Genomic DNA, 22,968 nt, shown 5'->3' with positions numbered 1-22,968 from the left:
TCTTTTGTTTATATGACTTCAAGCAAGTACTGTCTGTGGACAGAGATTTAAATCTTACCTTTTCATATTCTTTGTATTATCCAGTTAAATGACTTTAAAATTAGGTTTTTGGAAAGTTATCTTTGCACATATTTGTATAAGTTATGTTTGTGTTAGAGAGGGAAATGTATACCATCTTTGGCTGTTTTTCTTTAGGGTAATTCTTCTCCTGCAATTACTTTTGGATGGAAGTATGCACTTTCCCCAATAGAAGATGGTAATCTCAGAGAATGACCATGGAGAAGGGGATGAGTTCTGGAGAAGGGCTGCCTTCCAGATCATCTCAGGTTTCGGCTGCTAAAATAACAGTCAAAGAGTTGGAAACAAAGCAATCCCATAAGGAGAAGCGAGGGGGCTTTGTGTTGGTACATGCAGGTAAGCTCTAAGTGGGTGAGTCGGAAGATGAAAATAATGTTGATTTTTTTTTTTTCTTGCCTTGAAGTACACTGAGAATTGAATTTCACATCTGGAGGAGGCAAACTGCCAGAGAGGAGTTGGAACCAAAGAGTGACTTCAATACAGGCCTCTCCTATTCCCTACTTGGAAGATCTTACACTGACAGCTCTTCTTATGTCTTCTTTACTTCTCTACCCTGTTACTTACTTTCACCCCCTATATGTAATAGGTATAATTAAGTAGTGTTAGAATCAGACAAAGTAATTTTTTTTAAGTTTATTTATTTATTTTGAGAGAGACAGTGTGAGTGGGGCAGGTGCAGAGAGAGATGAAGAGAGAGAATCCTAAGCAGGCTCCACACTGCCAGTGCACAGCCCGATGTGGGGCTTGAACCCACGAAAGTGCAAGATCATGACCTGAGCTGAAACCAAGAGTCAGATGCTTAACCGACTGAGCCACTCAGGTGCCCCCAAAGTCATTTCTTAAACTCTAGTTTCTGTTTTTAAAAATAATGCTACTGAGAAATTTTACTGACCCCATATTGAGTTGTGGCCTTTTTAGAATAGAATTATACGATCATGGAGTCAGTTTGCCTTAATACTAAAAATGAGGAAGAGAGATTAAGTAGCTCCAGCCTCACGGCTAGTTTGCGCTAGAGCCAGGTTGAGAAACCCTTATGTGGACCCATAGGCCCAGTCTAGTGCTTTTGGTAATACATCAGCCCATAATCTCTACTTCAGAGGATCTGGGGGACAGACACAGTGAAGTTCAACTCCTGGGTCCCCACTCATTAAGGATTTTGGATTTCAGAGCAGTGCAGCTCTGCTCTCAGCAGGCTTTTTTTTTTTTTTTCCTTTAGTCATTTTTATTTGCCTGCATTTATCTAAAATGCATGACTTCTGTGAAGGGAGAAGGAATGGCTGGATCTCCTTTTAACTTTCCTCAGACAGTCAGACAGGGTGGGATCAAGATTAACTTTGATATGGGGTGAGGAGTAGAATTGTTTTTTCTTGCCAAACTGGTGTCCTGCCTGGTCATTAAACTTTGGCTATATCTAGACTAGACAACTTGGGGAGTCTTACAGAATCTAATCCAGGAGAATCTAAGAAACCCAGGTTCAATTTGCTTTTCTTTCAAAAGATTTTTACAAAGAAATGAGGTAAATTTTAGAAATAACCCAGTTAGAAGTAGACTTGGGACCAGGAATGCCTGCCTTCAGACTCCTAGTCCGGGGCTCTTCCTACTATAATGTTGATGGTGCACCTTTTGTAGTACCCAGTGTTATTTTATTTAGAATGAGTATGTGACAAACATACAAGAAAGGTTTAAAATTTTTGACAAGCAACAACATAGAGCTTTTGATTAGTTGGAAAGCATTGCTTTTTATGACTGTCATGGTAATGTCCCTCTTCTTTTACTCACTGGATGGGAATGGCTCTTAGATATCTTAGATAAGTTGGTGTTGGGGCCAGCAGTAATAGGCAGAAATTATGTGGATTAGAGTGACTCTTTTTCTAAACCATTAGAAGGTCAGATAGACTGATCATGGAGAAATATATATTTTGCACATTTAAGGGACGAAATTTCAATTCCTTATCCATTGTAGAGATCTTAAAGCTTTTTTCCCCCCCACTAGAGGAGACTTGCCCAAATTTTAGTCATTTGAGTCTTAGGTTCTTGATTTTTCCTAGTCTGTATACTACCTATACTGTTTACCTAATATCAAAAGGCTGAACACTTTTTACCTTAAAACTTTAAAGCTGAAACTTATCTTTACTCAAATGAAATGTCAGTATCACTTGCATGAGGAGAAAATAACTTAAAAAAATTTTTTTTAAGGTTTATTTATTTTTGAGATAGAGACAGAGCATGAGCTGGGGAGGGGCAGAGAGAGAGGGAGACACAGAATCTGAAACAGGCTCCAGGCTCTGAGCTGTCAGCACAGAGCCTGACGCCGGGCTTGAACTCACAGACCGCGAGATCATGACCTGAGCCAAAGTTGGACGCTCAACCAACTGAGCCACCCAGGTGCCCCAAAAATAACTTTAAATACAGTGTAATTTACAGTGTAAATAACCAAACCAGTGTAATTAAATTTTAACTAAGTCCTGTTGCTTGTCTGTGGCTTAGATCCTGAGCCTACCTTTCCTTTGTTAAATAGAGAAATTAGCAAATGTTAACCAGATATTAAAGATGTATTGTGGCCATGCTGAGACTTTTCCCTTATTCAAAGGGGAGTTGTATGTTAATCCTATTAAAACTGTCATCCATACACTAAAGTTATTTATTTAGCAATAGTGTCCCATGATTTGGGAAATACTGCTGAAAGATTGAGGCCCCTAGATCTAAGGCGACAGACCTGTTAGAGAAGCATGAAAAGAGGCCTGTTAAATATTGGCATAGGCTGTATGAAGTTTCACAGTTCTCTTGAGAAATAGGATTAGAATTTGGGTGTATGGATTCCTGTTGGTTTTGCATCTTTTCTGCTCTCCTGGGTCCCTGATTGATAGCTTCATGGGCTAGTTTTTTCTCTGACTTGAGGAAAGGTGGGTTAGGTTTGTGTTAGAGTCTGTAGGCCTACATGAACAGCCCTGAGGCTTAGAAATGCAGTTCTTAACCTTCTTTATGTTGGACCCCTGTAGGGCCTTGGTTCAGGGGAGTTGGGGGAAGTGATTCAGAGTTCTCTGTTAAAGAACTTTGTTTAGAAGCCTAATCATCAAGAGAGTTTCAGGGCCCTTGTCTTGGTTTCTTTCTTTTTTTTTTTTTCAACGTTTATTTATTTTTGGGACAGAGAGAGACGGAGCATGAACGGGTGAGGGGCAGAGAGAGAGGGAGACACAGAATCGGAAACAGGCTCCAGGCTCTGAGCCATCAGCCCAGAGCCCAACGCGGGGCTCGAACTCACGGACCGAGAGATCGTGCTCTGGCTGAAGTCGGACGCTTAACCGACTGCGCCACCCAGGCGCCCCTCTTTCTTATTTAGATTATTCTCAAATCCCTAACTAAGCAAGTATTCACCCTCTTAGGGCAACAGATTTCAGAGCCATTCTCTTGAGTAGGTTGCTAGGTGTTTAAGAGACAGGGACATCAGGATTTCTTATAGACATACATGAATGTGCTGTCACTGAGGTTTCAGAGACACCCTGAGCTACAGTCCAGCAGTGAGAGGGTGTAAAAAGTTTGGATAGCAGTGATGGTATTTTGGTGGTTGTGGGAAATAACTTCAAATGTTATGTAGAAACTACCTAGTTTTCTGGTTATTTTTAAGGATTCAGGATTCTGAGCAGTTATTTGCCAAATGGCAGGGGCTTTCTAAAGGTCAACAGAAAGGAAAGTGAAGGGACTCTGTCCCTGACACCTCCTGGGTTATCAACTCCAGACCAAAAAAAAACAAAAAACACCTGACTTTGGAGAGAGGTTTTTGAAAGGAGATGATCTTGGTGGAGTCCCTTTGGGGATATGAGCTATTTTTAGTGCCTCTGTCAGGAAAATAGCCTTTGAAAAAGAAGGTAAGGCATGTCATTAAAAAGGCTATGGTAGAGAAGGAGGCGATTAGATTTTGAAAACTCCATACATGTAGGATAATACTTTTATTGTCACCAAGGGAGCATTAGTTTGTATGAACTATTTATATGATATAAGCAAAATCTCTGATATTTTAATGATGACTAGCAATCGGTTGTTTTTTTCCACTACAGGTGCGGGTTATCATTCTGAGTCCAAAGCCAAGGAATATAAACATGTATGCAAACGAGCTTGTCAGAAGGTATGAACAGAGTGTGTATGATGGAAACATTTCAGTTTTGGCCAGCAAGCAGCTTTACCTTGAAATTCAAAATTTTAAGGTTTGACTTAGAAGAGAGTCTTTAGTTTGGGCCATGAAATTATTTTGCTCATATTTGCGGGGTCTTTTGTTTTGTTTTGTTTGTGTTTTTTATTCTCCAAATGATGCTTAGATCTTTCCCTCCCTTTCCCAGATTAAAGTCTGTATTTTTGGAAATGTGGGCACATAATTATATATCTTTTAATCTTTGCAAAGGCATTGAGCTCCATTGAAAGAGTAGGGAAAACATTTCAAAGGCAGCCAGTGTATCTTTCAATGAAGAGAAGAAAATAAGTAATAAAAAATTAAAATGGGTACTTTCTTAGGGAGATTATCCTGTACTTTTTCCTTCTGTTTTTCATTATGTAGTTTGTATCATAGCAAATTCATTGTCATTCCTGAGTTTAGCTTTGCCCTTGTTCTCGGTTGTGCTTTTTTTTCTCTTTGGTTTTTGAGGTTTTGCTAAATTGTTGAATACTTAATTTGGATGCAGGAATGGACTCAGAAGTAATATTGTTTGTTTTTATTTTGATCTTGACTGTATACTCTTACTGGCAAAGCATCCATTACTTTTTATGCAAATACAATGTTAATGGATATTATATATCGAGTAAATTTGGGTCTCTCCCTGCTCTTTTTGTTTATATTTAAATACCATTGAAAAGAAAGATTATGAGTCATTAATGAAATCCCATAAGTAAGAAAATTTTATTATAGGGATTTTATCATTTTTTAAATTTATAATGAAGCTAGAAGTTCTCTAAACTCATATTTTTTCTTATTTTTTAATTTTGAAAGTTTTTATTGTCTGAAATGTTTTATATCACTATAGTCCTAGAATCCTAATACATTTTGAATGTATAATCAGCCTTCTCAATCTATACAATGAATGAACTTATTAAAAGCTTAATGAGGAATACAGCTCTTAATTTTTGAGCATTCTCTTTTGTTGACTAAATTAGAGCTTTAATTGTTCATTTAGAAATCAGTTTTCCTTCTCTCTCTCTCCCCTTTATACTTAAGAAATAAGGTGATTTTATAGGCTGTTACTCTGTATAATTCATATTACAAAAGAACATTATTTGTTTATCTCAATATTTTGTACAGTGGTCTGCCCTTATCTATGGGGGATATGTTCCAAGACCCCCAGTGGATGCCTGGAACTGCAGATAGTACCAAACCGTATATGTACTTGTTTTTCCCTATATATACATACGTATGAGAAAGTTTACTTTACAAATTAGGCACAATAAGAGATTAATAACAATAATAATAAAATAGAACAGTTATACTGTGTGTATATAAAAGTTATGTGAATGTGGTCTTTCTCTGTCAAAATATCATATTGTACTGTACTTACCCCTTGTTGTAATGATGTGAGATGATAAAATGTCTACATGCTGGGATGAAGTGAGGTGTATAATGTAAGCATGATGATGTAAGCGCTAGGCTACTGTTAACCTTTTGATGATATGTTAGAAGGAGGATTATCTTCTAGACCGCATTTGACTGGGGGTAACTGAAATTGAGGATAAGGGGGAACTACTATAGTACCAAAAATGCTTTTGTCACATATATATGTCCATCTAAATGTTTGTGTGACTGAGAGTCACTGCTTTTTAGTTAGGGATGTGGAGAGGAAAACAGTGGGAAAAGATGTTACTAGCTAAGTCTGAGATTCAATTATGAATATGAAGTATAAATTATCAGGGTATTTATGTATTTATTTTTGTCTTTCTCCAAATTTTTATGTAAATTCCAGTTAGTTAGCATACAGTGTAATATCAGTTTCAGGTGTAGAATTTAGTTATTCATCACTTACATAGAACACCCGGTGCTCATCACAAGTGCCCTCCTTTGAATTATCAGGATATTTAAATGAAACTGAATTTGATAATATCTATGGCTATTTTGAATTGCCCTGTGATGATTGAAGCCCTTCCACTTATTAAATTGCCTGCACTTTTCATTTAGTGGCTAGATTGTATTCATTGTCTTAATTTGAATTATCAGTGAGCTATATCATAAATTATACTAAATATAAACACTTGCTTGTTTTAAATCTAAGTGGTTTATGTCTTGAGGTACGGAATGGGACTAGTGATCAATTTTTATTAACTTTAAATGTCTCCTATACTTCTTTATGGCCTTGGAAAGTTTCTGGGCCTATTTGGGAAGTTGTGGTTTTACAATGAATAATCTCTCCCCTTGGTTTCATAGGCAATTGAAAAGCTACAGGCTGGTGCTCTTGCTACAGATGCAGTGACCGCAGCTCTGGTGGAACTCGAGGTATTTCTTTTCTCTATGTTTTATTGAAAATATTTATGAGTTTATGTTCATTATTCTTAAATGACATAAAAGTATTGAGTTAGTTAACCATCAATTATATGACCAGTGTTTCCCAACTGTATTAACAAAGTTATGAAGAGCCCTGTGATATTGCTAGGTTATTTTCCTTGGGGACTTCTCTTAGTAACATAAAAGTTGGTTAAATCAACCCTGCCTCCCCCCTCCCCCCCCGCACCTTTCTGTGAGATTCATGAATGCTAAAGTTACTGGTGTTTGGGTACTTAAATTTTCTTAATATGTTCAGTAGGAAAATTCCTGAAGTTAACTCCTCTTCCCCAAAAGTAATACATTAGAGAAGAAAAAATTTCAGCTGTCTAGAAGTATCTGATGTGGAAGGGAAGTTTCCTCATAAGCCTGACAGATCTATATCCTGAAGCTATGCTCTGTGAAGTGTGACATGTACAGTGTGATTGTTAAGTTGGTCTCTGGTTAACTGAAGACATTGAGGAATTCAGTGGAGAGGCTCTCAAGTTTGCTATAATTTGTTGCAATCTATGAGTGTTTCCTTGTTCTTATAATCTGGAACTTTGAGGATGAATTTGTCCTGGAGATATTGAGGCCTTCAGAAGACTGACTTTTGTTGATCAAACTTTTAGAAGATAGATTTGTATCAGTCTATTTAGAGGATTATAGTGAGCCAATAGTTTTCTGGTTGAGAACACTACTTGGGAAATCAAATAAGATATGAAGATAAAACAGTGATGAGTTTGAGGTAGGAGGTGAATGGAGTAGGTCTTCCCAAGTTGACTGGATTGTGGCTCTTTTGTTTACACCCTCATTTCAGAGCACCTACCCAGTCATGCCAGGCCTTGCGTTTCCCTACGAAAATTGTCCAGGAGTTTACCAGAAGTCTTAGCCCTGTTTTCTGTTTATTCCCCTGCTTAGTTGTAGAGCTACACTTTTGATCACTCTTTGTAGATTTTAATTTATCCTATTAATGCCTTCAGATTGGCCCAAGTGTATTCAAAGAAGGTGAACATATATGATGGGTACAAGTTCTATTGTAGTGTGGTCCCTGAGAGAGACATCTAACTTGGGGTATGTTGTTCCCTCCTCTTGTGACTCATGCATCTTATACCAGATCTACCAGTCATTAGCCCTGGGCACCTCACAGATTCTCCTTGACTCAGTTTCTCATTTATAATATGGGGGTAATTTCTGTTTCATAGAGTTCTGAAGATTAACCGAATTAACGTGTGACAACCACTTAGGTCATTGTATGGCACATAGTAAGCACCCCTTAAAAGTTAGTAATTATTGCTATTATGAAGTGCTTTGGAAATGATATATATGAGGTGAATATTTATGGTAACTGTCAATGACACATATTTACAATGTCAAGAAAAGGTTAATTATCATGGAGGAAAAGAGAAAAGTGCTTCAAGAAAGAAGATTGATATACTAACTACCAGATCTTACCTTTACTCAGAACATACACACACAAGGAAAGCTTCATCTATCTTAATTCAATTGTTAATTGCAAATTACTGTCCTTTGTGCATAAGACAATGTCCTGAGATAATCTGTGCATGGAGTCAGTGTGGGTCCAGGGAAAGAAAAAGAAGGCTAATGAGTAGCTGGGGGATATACTGTAATGGCAACTATAAATACAAAATTGAGCAAAATTAAGTTTTTCTTTTCTCTTCATCTTAAAATAACTTTAATTTTCTCAAGTTATACTTATATCATGTTGAATATTTTATTACATTTTTCTCCAGTGATGAATCAGTCATACTTTAAGAGTTTACTTATTTATGCTTAAAAGTGATTGAAGATACATTCTGAAATAGTAAGTAGCTCATGAGTAAGTGAGCCTTATAGTTTTAAATGATGACCTTTGTTTTTTAAGAGTGTGGATAAGAAGTTCTTTTTTAAACAAACTTGTTCTATTTTTGACTGGACTATGTTATATGGATGAATACTGACCTGAGTGAGTGTAGTGTACTCCTCGCCCTAACCCCCATTGTTAAATCTGGAGAATTTCAATTAATTATCTTTAAAAAATCATTTTTATGTGGAGTCTTTGAAATATGTTAATAGTTTAAAGGCTAAGGCTAGCTGGAAGAATTTTCTTAAATCTTAAGAATTATATTGGAAGTTGTGCTTATACTGCCCCCTGCAGTTTCAGCCACTTTGATTCACCACCTTTAAACAAGGTGAGGTTTTCAAGTAGAGTTCAGTTGAAGGAGTATTATAATAGTTTGGGTCAATGGAAAGCTACAAGAAAATCAGATTCTAATATTTTCTATACTTAGAAAGATATACATAGCAATTTTGAGTCCTTTCAGCTTACTGAAAAGTCCCAGAGAATCTGATTTATAATGTGTTATGTTTACTTTGAGAGTAACTGCTTATCTTTAATTTAATCAATCTATTTGGTAAAGCTAAGTCTTGTCCTGATTACCAAAGCCATACCTTTGCTTTTTGACTTTGGGATGTACTTTTTGAGTAAAAATAGGGCCCCCTCTTAAAAACCTGTCTGTTACTTTACTACTTAGGCAGATACTGAAATCGGTTTGAATTCCTTGAACACTGTGGACTGAAATGACTGAAGTAGTTTCATGGTCCTTACTGGCTAGAAGGGATATCTGGCCTTGTATTTAAAAAAAAAAAATATGAGAATTGCAGTTACCCAAATAGTCAAAAGTATAATGAGCTCAACTCCATGCCATAGGGGAGGAAGAGACAAGATAAAAGAAGTTTATACCTAGAGACACATACACACTTAATGCAGGCCACCCAGACTCATCATTTTGAGCTTTTTTTGGAAACTGATTACCTTGTGTAGTTTCATTTTCCTCATCTACCACTACAGACAAGTGGAGTCATCCTAAGACAACCACTTCTGGACACTAGAGGGGTGTTTCCATCATTTAAATAAGGGAGGAGGTGAGTGCATAAGTTTCTGCCTTTAACTGACCAGCTTCTCTCTTCAGGGTTTTGGGAGGGAAGGTGGCCAGTCCCGTTTGAGAGGTGTTCTGCAGTTTGGGAATGAAAATGATATGATACCAAAGTGTATTTTGTTTATCTTCAAAATGTGAGGGAGGAAATGGAAATGTCAGTTTATAGATCATATTTTAATTTATTGTTAAATTTATTTGGTTCTATTGTTTCATTTAGCTATTTATAGCTTTTTGAGATTATCCTTATAACTGATGGGAAAGTGACTTCTATTTATTGGATAGTACATTTCTGATGTCACTCGTAGAGAAGACAGGTATCATGAAGCATCTTGATCTTCCTATCTGGGGCTATGCATCTGGAAGACAGTTGTTTTTATGGCCGCTTCGGGAATAGTTTTGGTTCAGGTAGTGGCAGTGGATTGTAAATTCTAGACCGTAATTGGCACATTTCACATGGTATAGCTTCTAATGCGAATTTCTTCTTTGAGGAAATTGGCTTTAGATCTGGATGAGTCATGATGCAGCTGCTAAAGTAGAAAGTGTATCATGGATTCTGATGGAAAACACACTACTCATAAAATACTTGCTGAAACTCTCTTTGCACATTGATGTTTTTCTATAAAAGTATTAAGACCCAGCTTTAAAATTTCTAATAAGGAATTATAGGTGATATGGGAATGACAGACTTTGGAGAGGTTATTGATGAATCTGGCTGAGAGTTTGAATATCTTGGTGTAGACTTTGAGAGATTTTGGCCAATTCATTTTGAAAACTGGTTATTTTAGTAGGTAGAATATTGTGCATTAAACATAGTGGTAGATATAGCTTTCACATTTCATATAGTGAAAGGCAACTTGCACAGGCTCCTTTGTTGAAAATGTTTTGTTGAGTTTATGTTATTCTAAGTGGACCCTGCAGTTCTTTCATTGACTTGATTTGATTCATCCTTTAAGGCTCCCTGTGGTCAGAGGAGATGGTAGTTCATGGTTGAAGCTAGTTTATTGTTCAAATGTTTTAGCATTTAAAGAGCACATTATATTGGGCACATATTTTCATATCTGTCTGCCTCAAACAGTCTATTGTCTTTGGTCTCTATATAATCCAATATAATGCTTGCTTATAAACTCTAGGAAAATTATTTAAGAAGTAACTTCTTATTCAGATGGCTGATAGTTTGGGGTGTGAGAGAGAAAAAAGTATTTACATTATTATATACTTAATTATTACATATATTGTTACACATTTATCTGTCTCTACATCCTCTTATACCCAGAGCCAGCTCTGCATGCATTTCTTTAAAGCAGGGATCTCCAGAAGGTCATCATTGTGTACTAGTCAGTTGTTGGTACCCTGGTCCAGGCCTCTGGGCAGCTGCAGGATTAAGCCACACCCCCTTCTCTTGGGCTGGAATTGTCTATATGCCACTGGGAGAGAGAGCACCTAAGGCTTGCCTGTCCTTGAAATGCTTAGTGGTCATGGAGATGGTATGGATTGCTCATGGCATATGGGTATATCTAAGATGGAAGGAAACATATGGGAAGGGCTGATATACCTCACTTTCTCTCAACAAACCTGCTTGCAAGTTTGCTTGTGGTGTTTTTGTGAGTAGACACTTAACCACATCTTGCCCCCTACGCAACTTCAGTGTTTGTTTTTTGTTGTTGTTGTTGCAAATAAATAGGGGTTTGCTTTATAGGCATTTCTGTTTATTTGGGAGGTTAGAAAAATATGCAAATAAATAAGCATCTCCAATTTTCTGAACATTTTCTGTTTTGCAGAAATCATCTTTTCATAAGCAGAGGGTAGCTGAGTATGTCAGTGGTTCCTTGCTTCCTCCGCCCCTCCTCTCCCCCAAGGGGCTGCGCTGAACACATTGGAAAGACAGTTTGATGCATTTAGCTCACAAATACACAAGTGTCCATTAACCATAATGTGACTGATGAGTCCAATTTTAGACCTAACACTCTTGAAAGTCTCATTTTTCTCTTCAATTGAAAATATCTTTTATTCTCTATAATATGGGGAGGATCTGTGTTTATATATTTGAAGCAAGGAGTTTTTTTTCATTTTTAAAGTGTTTATTTTTGAGGTGGGGGGGGGGAGAGGCAGAGAGAGAGAGGAAGAAAGAGAATCCCAAGCAAACTCTGCGTTGTCAGCCCAGAGCCTGATGCGGGACTTGCACCCAGGAAACCACGACCTGAGCAGAAATCAAGAGTCAGATGCTTAACCGACTGAGCTGCCTAGGCACCCCTTGAAGCAGAGTTTTGCTTCTTTTCCTTTGTAGTACTTAACCCGTTTTCATTGCATAAAATTTGAGTTTTGACTTTAGATGCTCTTTTTCCTTTTTTTTTTTCCAACTTAGTATCATTGATTATTTCAGTCAACTACCCCATTTGCCTGTCTGTTTAGCATTATTTCCAGTGGTGCTTCAGTATTTCTGTGTATTCCAGCTGTTTATAGAGTCTTTATGTTTCTCTGCATTTTTTTTTTGTTTTATTTTTTGAGGTGTACATACACAGTTACACTTCATGGAGTTGCATCCAGCCAAGTGTCCATGTTCTTCTTGTGAAGAGGCAGAGAAAATCACCTCTCCCAAGAATTTCCACCTTCTGACCAAGGGAAATGTGTCCTGAGGAGCTGTACGCAGATGGGAGGCAACTTGTTTGCTTGTTCTGCTGCTAGAGCATTGATTTAATTAGAAGACAGGCTGTGGGTGGCCATGTGCAGACAAAGAAGCACCAGACAGAGCCCAGTTAGCCTGGGACAGTAAAAGTAAGTTACGCTCTTTTTAAAACACTTTTGAGTACTGATGCTGATTCTTGCCTTTAATACTAAGGGGCAACTTGTAACTTACTGTTTGTGTTTACACAATAGGTACATCTATCTGTTCTTTTTGTAAGACCCTAGAAATTAAATGTGCTCTCTAGCACAAAGTACCTGCTTAATGGACAAGCAGTGATTTTTTTCCTTTAAATTTTTTTAGAACAATAAGAAGACTGAGTCACTTATTACATTCTAAATTAATTTTGCACTGCATCAAAACTATGTATTAGTTTTTGATGAAGTCAGAACACTGAAGTACAGAGCTTGTTATGTTTTACTTTGTACTGATGGGAACATGAAACATTTTTCACTTTTTTTCTAGCCATTTCTTGATGAGTTGTGTGGATCTTATCAGATGTATTCATATTGGCTAAATCTAGTAGAAGATACGGTCCAAGACCAGACTTAGCAGTTCCCGAGGAGCATGTAGCTTTATAAATGAACCTTCATTTTGCTCTTGGAATTGTTCTTCTCCGAACATACTACACTACTTTTATATATTAAAGCCACATTTGGTGGAATGGTGGAATTGGTGGTAATCTGTATTTTGGCCGTGTGAAAGCAATTTAGACTTATGAATTGAGTGTAAAATATCTTCTTGTCCTGTATTAATAGAGTTATCAGATTCATTGGCCCTTAGATTTATAGTATAGTGATTATTGAATCATTTTGTGTGTGTGTGTGCATGTGCTTGTGCATTTGGGGCATCAGTTTTATAATTGAATATCTACTGTATTTTTTTATTTTTTAAATTTTTTTATTTTTTTGTAATTTCTTGGCTAAGAAGCTTTTTCTGTGTTCAGCAAAATCATGGGCTGATATCATGCAGGTCAATCTGTAAGACTGCCCTTTGATTTTAAATTTTTGCCCATTTTCTCAGACCTGGCTTTTATTTAGAATCTGGAAAGGAATGAGGAAGAAACTTAAGTTACATGATTTTTAGGAATCCAATCAAGATAACATCCTAACTCCTGCTCCAAAGTAGAACAAAATATTGCTTCAATTCTCTTTGATTCATTTTCTGTCTGTCTAGTTTTTATTTGTATGGTAGGCTTTACCTAAATGCTAGAATGATGCAGGAGCAAACAGCTTAAAATTGAATTCTAGGCATTCCAGTTGATGAAAGTTCTTTGGTCATTACCACTGCCAGGGAGTTTTTACTGGTAGTCATTCTCACTCAGGGTCTAACCTCCTTCATGGTACACACATTTCCTGGCAGTTCATGACATGCTTATACTATAACATAGGACATCAACGCTGTTAACACTTGTTAGGCTTCTTAGAAGATTCAGGGTGAGGCATTTATTTATGTTTTCTTCTCTTGGAGTACATGCAGATGTTAACATTTTCTAGTGTGCTGGAAGTCTTTGTAATAAAAAGAAGCATTATAAGTTACTACTTATTAAGTTAGTAATACTTCTTTCTCCCTTCCAATTCTTACCATGTCCTCACCTCGCATTTGATAGAAGGATGGTTTAAGTTACTGTAATTCCATGGTCTGTTAGATTCTTTTTGAGTGATACTTCCATATTATTGTCAACATGGTTAAAAGGTATAATTATTTATAACCTTTTGAAAGGAAGTGTATGTGGATGCCAAATTTGGCTCTACTAGAGAAACAGCTACATTTGTCTTTTCTATTGTACCTCTTGTGGAAAGGACAATTTCAGGTACTGTGTGTGCTAACCTCTTCCTGGACATCGTAAAGAATCCAACTAAAACAAAGTTTAAAACTATTTCAGATGTGCAAGTATATTGGAGCCAATATTTTATTTTAGAGATCTGTGTTGTGTTTGACAAGTAACTCTTTGTACTGCGATTCTGTGGCCTTCAATTAAAAAAAAAACATGAAAGTAAATTGCTGTGATGTCCTTTTTCTACTTAATTAATTATGATATATGTTTATTTGCAAATTAGTCAGATTAATAATAGAAAGGAGATTCATAAAGATCTGCAGTGCTTTTTATTAAAATGTTTTTTGTAATAAATTAGGGAAAAATATGGTCCTATTTTTTGACAGAATACTGTATGCCAGATCAACAAATGCTCTAATGAACAAGTATCAAACATTTGTTGCATTTATTCTGACATTTCCAGAAGAGTTTGGATATTTCAAGAAGATCATAAGAAGTCTTAGTTCCTAATACATATGCTGTTGTGTGTGAAGGTTTTTTTCCTCCCAACATAAAATATGTTGTCTTTTGTGTTATTGAATAGTTAAAAAAATGAACTGTCGCAGATGCTAAAACTGGGTATTCAACATACTATATTTGACTCAAATGTTCACAGAGTGTGATGCAAACAAATGTTCTCTCAACTTACATCCAGGATAGCTAAAATATTACTTTAACACGTGTTAAAAGTAGAGCACTGTAACTATTTGGCTAGATATAATTCCGGGCTGTCTAAGTTGAGTAATTTCCTCAGGCATTCCAACTTTGATCAACCACAGCAAGAACTTTTAGCATGTCTGTAAAGCAGCCAGTGCATCTGTAAATATGTCCTGAGGTAGAGAGAAAAGAGAATGCCAAAAAAAGAAAGAATACTTTCTGTCATTAAGGAGCAGTTACAGAATGAAAATGGAAAGTTTTTTGTTTCCCTAGGAACTCTTTTTAGATCATTGAGCCTCTGATGTCTAAGTATGCCCTGTGGTTCTGTATTAATGAATGAAAGATACCTCATTTGGGCCTAGTAAAAATGTTTTTGGCTAACTCTGCTGCTGAAACTTATTGGTTAGAGTCCATTAATTCTTAAACTTTCCAGTCTTTCTTAATGTAATGTTAAGTGGCTAAAAATCTAACATAAACAATAGTATATATCAGTCAAGTGGGTCTTGCTTGTTTTTAATTGGCTAGTATTTGAGTGAAATATGATCCTATTTTAGAGAATAGTTCTAAGTTCGTTTTCAACACATGGATGAAAGAAAAAAAAGGTTTTCTGGGTTTTGTTTTCAGTGACCTGAAAATGAATTTGCAAATATCTACTGGTTTCTATACAGAAGCATTAACTAAGAATATTTATAATGGTAAATTGCCCTGTGCTATGTTGGGAGCTGCATGTTTCTCATATTTTTAGACACAACATGCTCCTATCACATTGATATCACTTGGCCTGAAGATCTTTCAAGGAGTTAACAACTACTCGCAAAGTGGATGTTAAATGGAATGTTCTGTCCAGCTTCTTTCCAACCATGTTGTCTACAGTCTCATGGTAACAAATACTTTGACCTTTTAATTAGCTCCAGTTGTGAAAATTCTCCTTTTTAGGTCAATATTGTATCAGACATTACGACAAATCCATAATCTTGTAATTTCCTTGTGGCAGATCTCTATTGTCCACATTCTTCAGTCAGTCAGTCAGTCAGTCAGTCAGTCAAAACAAGGTTAACCCAGTTAAATAAAATTTACTAGTAGTAGGGGCACCTAGGTGGCTCAGTCGGTTAAACATCCGACTTTGGTTCAGGTCATGATCTTGAGGCTCATGGGTTCGAGCCCCACATCGGGCTCTGTGCTGACAGCTCAGAGCGGGGATCCTGCTTTGGATTCTGTGTGTCCCTCTGTCTCTGCCCCTCCCCTGCTGGTGTTCTGTTTCTCTGTCTCTCTCTCTCTCTCAAAAATAAAACATTAAAGATTAAAAAAATTACTAGTACTAAAAAAAAGTTTTATCGTAGTTTTACCAACCTTTCTAGGTGCCCACCCCCCCCCCCCCGAAACTGGACAAGTCAGGCAGTATATATTGGTAGATTTATACCTTTTTAAGCCCATCCCCTGTATCCTGAAAGAGGTGTAGAGAAATGGTGAATGGGAAAGTTGTGGAGGATAGGTAGGGGAAGGGCAAGGCCTGGGTAAACTAATTGTGATTTTCATGGACAGGGTACTTGAGCAGATTTCTGAGTTGGTTACCTTGTTACTGTTTCTTTGTTTACCCAAGAATTTTTCTTCCTGTAAATATTGTCCATCTGAATGCCATAATTTCTTCAAATTTAATGCTTATTTAGTTTCATGTGCTTATTGCTTTGATCTTGAAATCATTACAGTTCACACTGAGATGAGAACCAACTTTCTAAAACAATGTGGAATCTGATATCTAATTTATAGATAGGTTCTTACTATCCTTTAATTATTTCACCTGATTTCCTCTTTGTCTTTTTTTTACGTTACCTGAATATTGAAGCCCCCACCCCATGGAGCTATGTAAGCTGTGTGTGTGTGTGTGTGTGTGTGTGTGTGTGTGTGTTTTGTTTTTTGAGTTTTTCTGCTCCAAACTACTGGCTCCAAAGAATATCGTGTTTTATCATTTTGATATGTCAGTTCACCATTAAATAAAGTTCCATATGAAGTAGACTAATGGTGACCAACATAATCTTGAGAAGAATACCATGATTCATCTTTCTTCTTGTGGATTCTGGGTAGAAAGCTTATCTGACTTATTTGGAGAAGCAAAATAGTATTATAAATTCTAATTGTCATAATCAGAAGATATGTGGCATTTGACACTAACCTGGCTCTTTCTAGTAAAGTGTGTTGACACATTGTAGTTAGACTACAGTGCTTGTAGTGGCTTACTTCTGTATTTGTTCTTCTTGTTTACGCAGCAAGAAGAAAGAATATTCAGTATTTTAAATATTCAACTAAGCATGAGAATGAAATCATGATTTGTTGTTTGGACTGGCATTTGTGTCAAAGAGCTACTTTGCCTGAAATCTGTATCGTGTATTCAGTTTTCACTGAAGACTTAGCAAAGCTCAGATTTTGCAACAGAAGCTTAATACCTTATTAACCATTAGGCCAGAGATTGCAGAAGAGACAGTTCACAGATATGTGTTGATTGGCTGTTAGACTAGTTCATAAAAATTGGAATTTGTTGCCAACATTTAAAAATTAGGAGACTAAAAAATATGTATTTCTAGCTTCTATTGAAAAAATGATACCTGGCTACATGGAGCATGCATTCTCTCAGGCCTGCAGTCTGCCAGTTTTAAGTATAGGAGGCTTTGTAATTAAGATTGTATTTTCAGTTCAAGGTAAAGCTGAAAATAAGGCTTGGGCAGATACACCAACTTTTGTCTTGTTGGAAAGGCCTAGAAAATGAATTGATAGCTTAACAGGGATTTCTACCAAAAGTAAGGGTAAAAGTGGAATGAGCTTTGATTTGAATTTTTGCAATTGGAATTGGACTGAAATATTAACTTATTATTTTGAAAATGAACTTCAAATCAAACTAAAGACTTTTCAAAAAATTTCCTATCAAAGCAGTTTGAACCAGAACCAAAGTATCTCACTCCAAAGAGTTTAGAGCTGGAGCTAAAGCAGATCAAAATACTGTATGGCCCAACTAAACTTGAACTAAATTGTTCCTTTATTTACTTCTTGTCTCAGGAGTAAAATATTATTTTCAGTGTTTTGTGGTGAAGAATGTACCAGAAAAGACCATAAGTACAAGCATATTGCACTGATTTCCAAACTTTTTCTTGCTAACCTCCTAAAGGACATTTAGCTTCCAACATCATTTATCTTATCTTGATTCCACTACTTCTAAATGGAAAACATACTTAGAAAAGTCATTGATTTGCACATAATACCTGTGACTGCATCTGTGATGATTATCCAGAAAGCTTTGTATGTTCTTTTCAGTAATTCTCTCATTTTATTAATCTTCCAGTTCACCTAATTTTTCTGCAGTAAAAGTTGAGTCTTGGCTTCCAAAGTGGTTAGCTTTTGTAGCCTCTCTTAGCTCACGTGTGCTTCCTTGCTTCTCACCTCTTCCATGCTTTTGCTGATAGATGCGTGGGAAACCCTCCTTTAGATGAGGTTCACAAAGTGAAGTTAAACAGATTTTGGAATTCATTTAGGTTGGAGTTTCTCAAGATGTGAGTTGTGGCCACCTGGATTAGAATCACTTGAGGTAGCTTTTTCAAAAAAAAATGAAAACATTCCCTATCTGCACCTCAGAGGACCTAAATCAGAATCTTTGGGGATGGGAATCTGGAAATTTTAGTTTTCTGATTCTTTTTAAAAAAACCTTTTTGTTTTGAGAGAATTGTAGACTTACATGTAGTTGTAAGAAATAATATGGAGAGGGGCACGTGGGTGGCTCAGTCAGTTGAGTGTCTGACTCTTGATTTCAGCTTGGGTCATGATCTTGCAGTTCGTGGGTTCACATCCTACATTGGACTCTGCACTGACAGTGCAGAGCCTGCTTGGGATTCTCTCTGGTTCCCTCTCTTTCTGCCCCTCTTGCATGCTTTTGCTTGCTCTCTCTCAAAAATAAATAAACTTAAAAAAATAATACAGAGAGATTCCTTGGGTCTTTTACCCCACAATGGTAACAGTTAAAAAAAAAATTGCAGTTAATCTTTTATTTTCAGAATTATACATTATAGTTTCAAAAATTTTTAATGATGTATAATATACACATAGAAAAATATACATGTTTATTATAAGGGACAGCTCCTTGAATTTTTCGGAGTGAACATAGCCCTGTGGAACCAGCACCCAGATAACAAAACATTTGCACCCCTCCAGAAGGCCAGTTATGTCCCCTTCTAGTCACTCTGGGGTAAAGCCTGTTCTGAAATGGAATCATGCTGTAAATAACTCTTTTGTGTCTGCTTTTTTTTTTTTTTTTTTTTTTTGGTTAATTGAGGTGAAATTCACATAACACAAAATTAGTCATTTTAAAGTAATTGAGTGGCATTTAAAGATTTGTAATATTGTGCTACTGCCACCCTCTGTCTTATTCCTGGAACATTTTTATCTCCCTGAAAGAAACCGTGTACAATTAAGTGGTTGCTTTCCATTCCCTCCTCCCCTAACCCCATGGCAACCACCAGTCTGCTTTCTGTCTCTATGGATTTACCTGTACTGAATATTTCATATAAATGGAATCATACAATATGTGATCTTTTGTGTCTGACTTTCACTTAACATAATGTTTTTAAGGTTCATTCACATTGTAGCATGTATTAGTACTTCCTTCTTTTTTGTAGAGCATAATTCAACATTGTTCATGTATATGCCACAGTTTATTTATCCCTTCATCTATTGACAGGCAGATCTAAGTTGTTACTACTTTTTCCCATTTGTGAAGAGTGTTGTTGTGAACATTCCTGTTACACGCATTTGTCTGAGTACCGAATTGCTAGATGATACTAACTCTTGTGTTTAACTTTTTGTGGAACCATCAAACTGTTTCCACAGCAGCTGAACCATTTTATATTACCAACAGCAGTGTATGAGGGTTACAATTTCTCTACATTCTTGCCAGCAGTTGCTATTTTTTGTCTTTGTGAGTATGGCCATCTCATAGGTGTGAGATGGTACATCATAGTGGTTATTATTTTTATTTCTTTAATAATTACTGATGTTGAACATCTTTTCATGTGCCTGTTGACCACTTGTGTATCTTCTTCAGAGAAATGCCTATTGGAGTCTATTCAAGTCCTTTGGCCATTTTTTAATTGGGTTATATTTTGGTTATAATTGGAAGTTGGAGTTCTTAATATGTTCTAGATACTGTACTACTATTGCAAGTCTGGAATTATGTCAAAATAAACACTTGAAAAATAAATTGTAACTACCGCTGTAGTGTTGTTTCCCCATTATAGCCCTCTGACCATGCCCTATCTCCTGTCCTGTTTCATTTTTCTCCATCATATTTACTGCTATCTAATATGCCATCTAATTTATTTAGTTTTTTATTGTCTGTCTCTCTTATCTAGAACGGAGGCTCCATGTGGGCAAGGATATTTTTCTGTTTTGCTATATCCACATGGTTTACATTATGGATTTACAAACTATGGCCTGAAAGCCAAATCTGGACTGCTGCTTGGTTTTGAACAGTCTGCAAGCTAAATATGGTTTTTACTTTCTTAAATGGTTGGAAAAAAAGGTCAAGAGAAGAATATTTCATGACACCAGAAAATGTTGTGAAATTTAAATTTCAGTGTTTATAAATGAAGTTTTATTGGAACAAAGCTATGCTTATTTGTTTTTGTATTTTCTCTGGCTACTTTCATGCTAGAAAGGCAGAGTTGAGTAGTTGTAGAATTGCCTGTGTGCCCCACAAAGCCTGAGCTGTATAATATATCTGGCTCTTTACAGAAAAGATTTGCCTGGCACATAGATGTCCAATAAATATTTTTTGAATGAATGAAACTTAACCTATGCTACCACAGAGGTATCTAAACTGGAAGTCCTTCAGTAATCCCATTCTTGAGAGTTTGAGTTTCATTAGCTGCTAAACAAACAAACCAACAAAATATCCCCAAATGATTTTTTGGTAAATACATTTTCATTGGTCTCTATTCATCCTGTAAATAATGATGATTGATGATAAAATACTAGAGAATTTGTAATTCTTAGGATAGTGTCAGGTAGGATATGTATACACAGGTTTTATCAGGGTTAGTTTGAGAAAGGCTATAACAACATGGAGTGTACATCCTGTTTTTATTACTCTATTTAAAAGAGATTCAACAGCTAGTTTGTTTCAGAACCTGTTTATTTTTTCCCTTTCTCATCAGCTTTAGATTAATAAAGCTAACCTGCATGCTAATGAAGGTAGTGATTAAAATAATTTTGATATCTTAGCATACTTCATGTGAATAAGAAACCATATTATCACATAATTTCATTCTACTGTATTTTATTCATCTAATGGTGTGTTTGTTGATTTGTACTTGAATAACAGGGTATGAATACTAACATACCAGTAATTTCCTGTAAATGTCTAACTTCTTAAAGGGAGATTAGAAATTGGACAAACATAAATCATTTTATATAAAAATGATTTTATATTGTGCCAGTCTAGTTTTTGTACAACATTTGAAAGCTAAATTGTTTGCATCTGTAAGAGCTGATAATAGAGGTCTCATAATAGATCCCCAGAGGTACACTATACTCTATAGCCTTGCAAATAGTTCTTATTTTATGCTTTCAGCAAAGGATGTTAAATGGGTAATACAGGTTGTGGTTTGTAGTGAAAGAGTAATGCTTTGCAGATCTTTGCCTTGGCTCGGTGTTTGCAAATTTTACTAATAGGAAAGGGTTTACATATCCTGATGGGGGTGTAGCTCCTGACTTGCATTTTTGGCTTTCCTGCTCTCTCTTTGCTGGGTTACACAGTCAGAGGGATCTTATTTTGTAAAACTTTGTCTCCTCTGAAAGTCATGAATAAACTTAAAAAATATTTTGCTTTTGGGGAGCATGGGTGGCTCAGTTGGTTAAGTGCCTGACACTTGATATCAGCTTGGGTCATAATTTCGCAGTTGCGGGATTGAGCCCCACATTGGGCTTCGTGCTGACAGCATGGAGCCTGCTTGGGATTCTGTGTCTCCCTCTCTCTCTGACCCTCCCCCACTCCTTCTTTCTCAAAATAAACTTGAAAAAATATTTTGCTTTTAAAATTTCATCTTTTAGAAGCTGAAAATGCTATTGCTTGAATTTATTTCATTTCTCTTGTTTTAATTGTGAAACAGTTGAATTCTTTTTTTTTTTTTTTAAGTTTCCTTATTTATTTTGAGAAAGAGTCAGAGTGTAAGTGGGCATGGGGCAGAGAGAGAGAGGGGGGGAGAGAGAGGGAATCCCAAGCAGTCTCAGCACAGTCAGCACGCAGAGCCTGCTGTGGGGCTTGAACTCACGAAACCTTGTGTGATCATGACCTGAGCCAAAATCAATAGTTGGATGCTTAACTGACTTAGCCACCCAGGTGCCCTGAAAAGATTGAATTCTTAATACTCTATTACATTTTTCTGGTATTTCTCTATAAGGGTAACCTGTAAGAATCAATAAGTATCAGCTTAAGGGGTTACAGTTCACAATCATTCTATTTATATCTGGTTGTAATTAACTCCTATTCATTCATTCTGCAAATATTTATCAAGTAGCTACTAAGTGCCAAGCATTACGTTAGACATCTGAATACAATATCTAAAAAGACAAATTACTGTACTTACCGGGCTTAACAGTCTATGAAGAGAATTAGACAAACAGAAAGTACATATAATGTCAAGTAGTAAAAAGTGCCATAAAGAACAATAAGATAGTAAGAGAAAAAAAATGGTTGGGGAAGTTTGGAGAAATGCTAATAACTCAGTAAACAGAGTGCCCACAGATGTCTTTTGAGTAGAGATCTGAATGAAATGGAGGAGAAAGCCATGCAAAGATGTTGGGGAAGGGAGTTTTTGGTTAGAGGGAAAATTATCCCATTATCTCTTCTTACTCAGCCTATTCTTTATAACACTTTATCCCCATGGAACGTCAGCTATTTACATATATGTATATGTGTATGTTTCTGCATAAACACACAGTCTTTATTTATTGGCTTTTTCTCCTATTAGAGTGACTCACTAAACTCAGCATTTCAAAGGAATGAATGAACAAATGTGAAATCCCTGAGGTGGGAATGTTCTCTGTGTGCTCATGGAATTACAAGGAGGTCAATGCGGCTTATAAATAGTATGTGTGAGGAGGGAGGGGCCAGATTATGTAGGGTCTTGTACATCTTGGAAATTAAGACTTTAGATTTTATTCTGAGTATTATGGGAAACCATTATAGGTTTTTGAACATGGGAGTAACAAAATTTCTGACAAATTTTAAAAGGATTGCTTGCTACTGATTTGGCATAATGCTTTC

The 22,968-nt window shown here is 36.3% G+C and overlaps 1 protein-coding gene across 2 annotated transcripts in view; it reads left to right on the top strand.

The window, feature by feature from the left end:
- The first annotated feature begins 200 nt into the window (after positions 1-200).
- TASP1 (taspase 1) overlaps positions 201-22,968 on the top strand; it is a 259,813-nt gene continuing 237,045 nt past the window's right edge. For both annotated transcript variants that reach the window (XM_047068890.1, XM_047068891.1), the window contains exons 1-3: positions 201-414; positions 4,134-4,201; positions 6,479-6,547. In XM_047068890.1, coding sequence (XP_046924846.1) covers positions 270-414; positions 4,134-4,201; positions 6,479-6,547 — 282 coding nt within the window. In that variant the 5' untranslated portion in view covers positions 201-269. The remainder of the gene's footprint in view (positions 415-4,133; positions 4,202-6,478; positions 6,548-22,968) is intronic.

The sequence above is a fragment of the Lynx rufus genome, unplaced genomic scaffold, assembly GCF_022079265.1.
Source record: "Lynx rufus isolate CCGP_SWC_20201006 ecotype Redwood Valley unplaced genomic scaffold, mLynRuf1.p SCAF_8, whole genome shotgun sequence".
NCBI lineage: Eukaryota > Metazoa > Chordata > Mammalia > Carnivora > Felidae > Lynx > Lynx rufus.
Note: the sequence above shows the minus strand (reverse complement) of the source record. Positions and strands in the feature narration are given on the sequence as shown.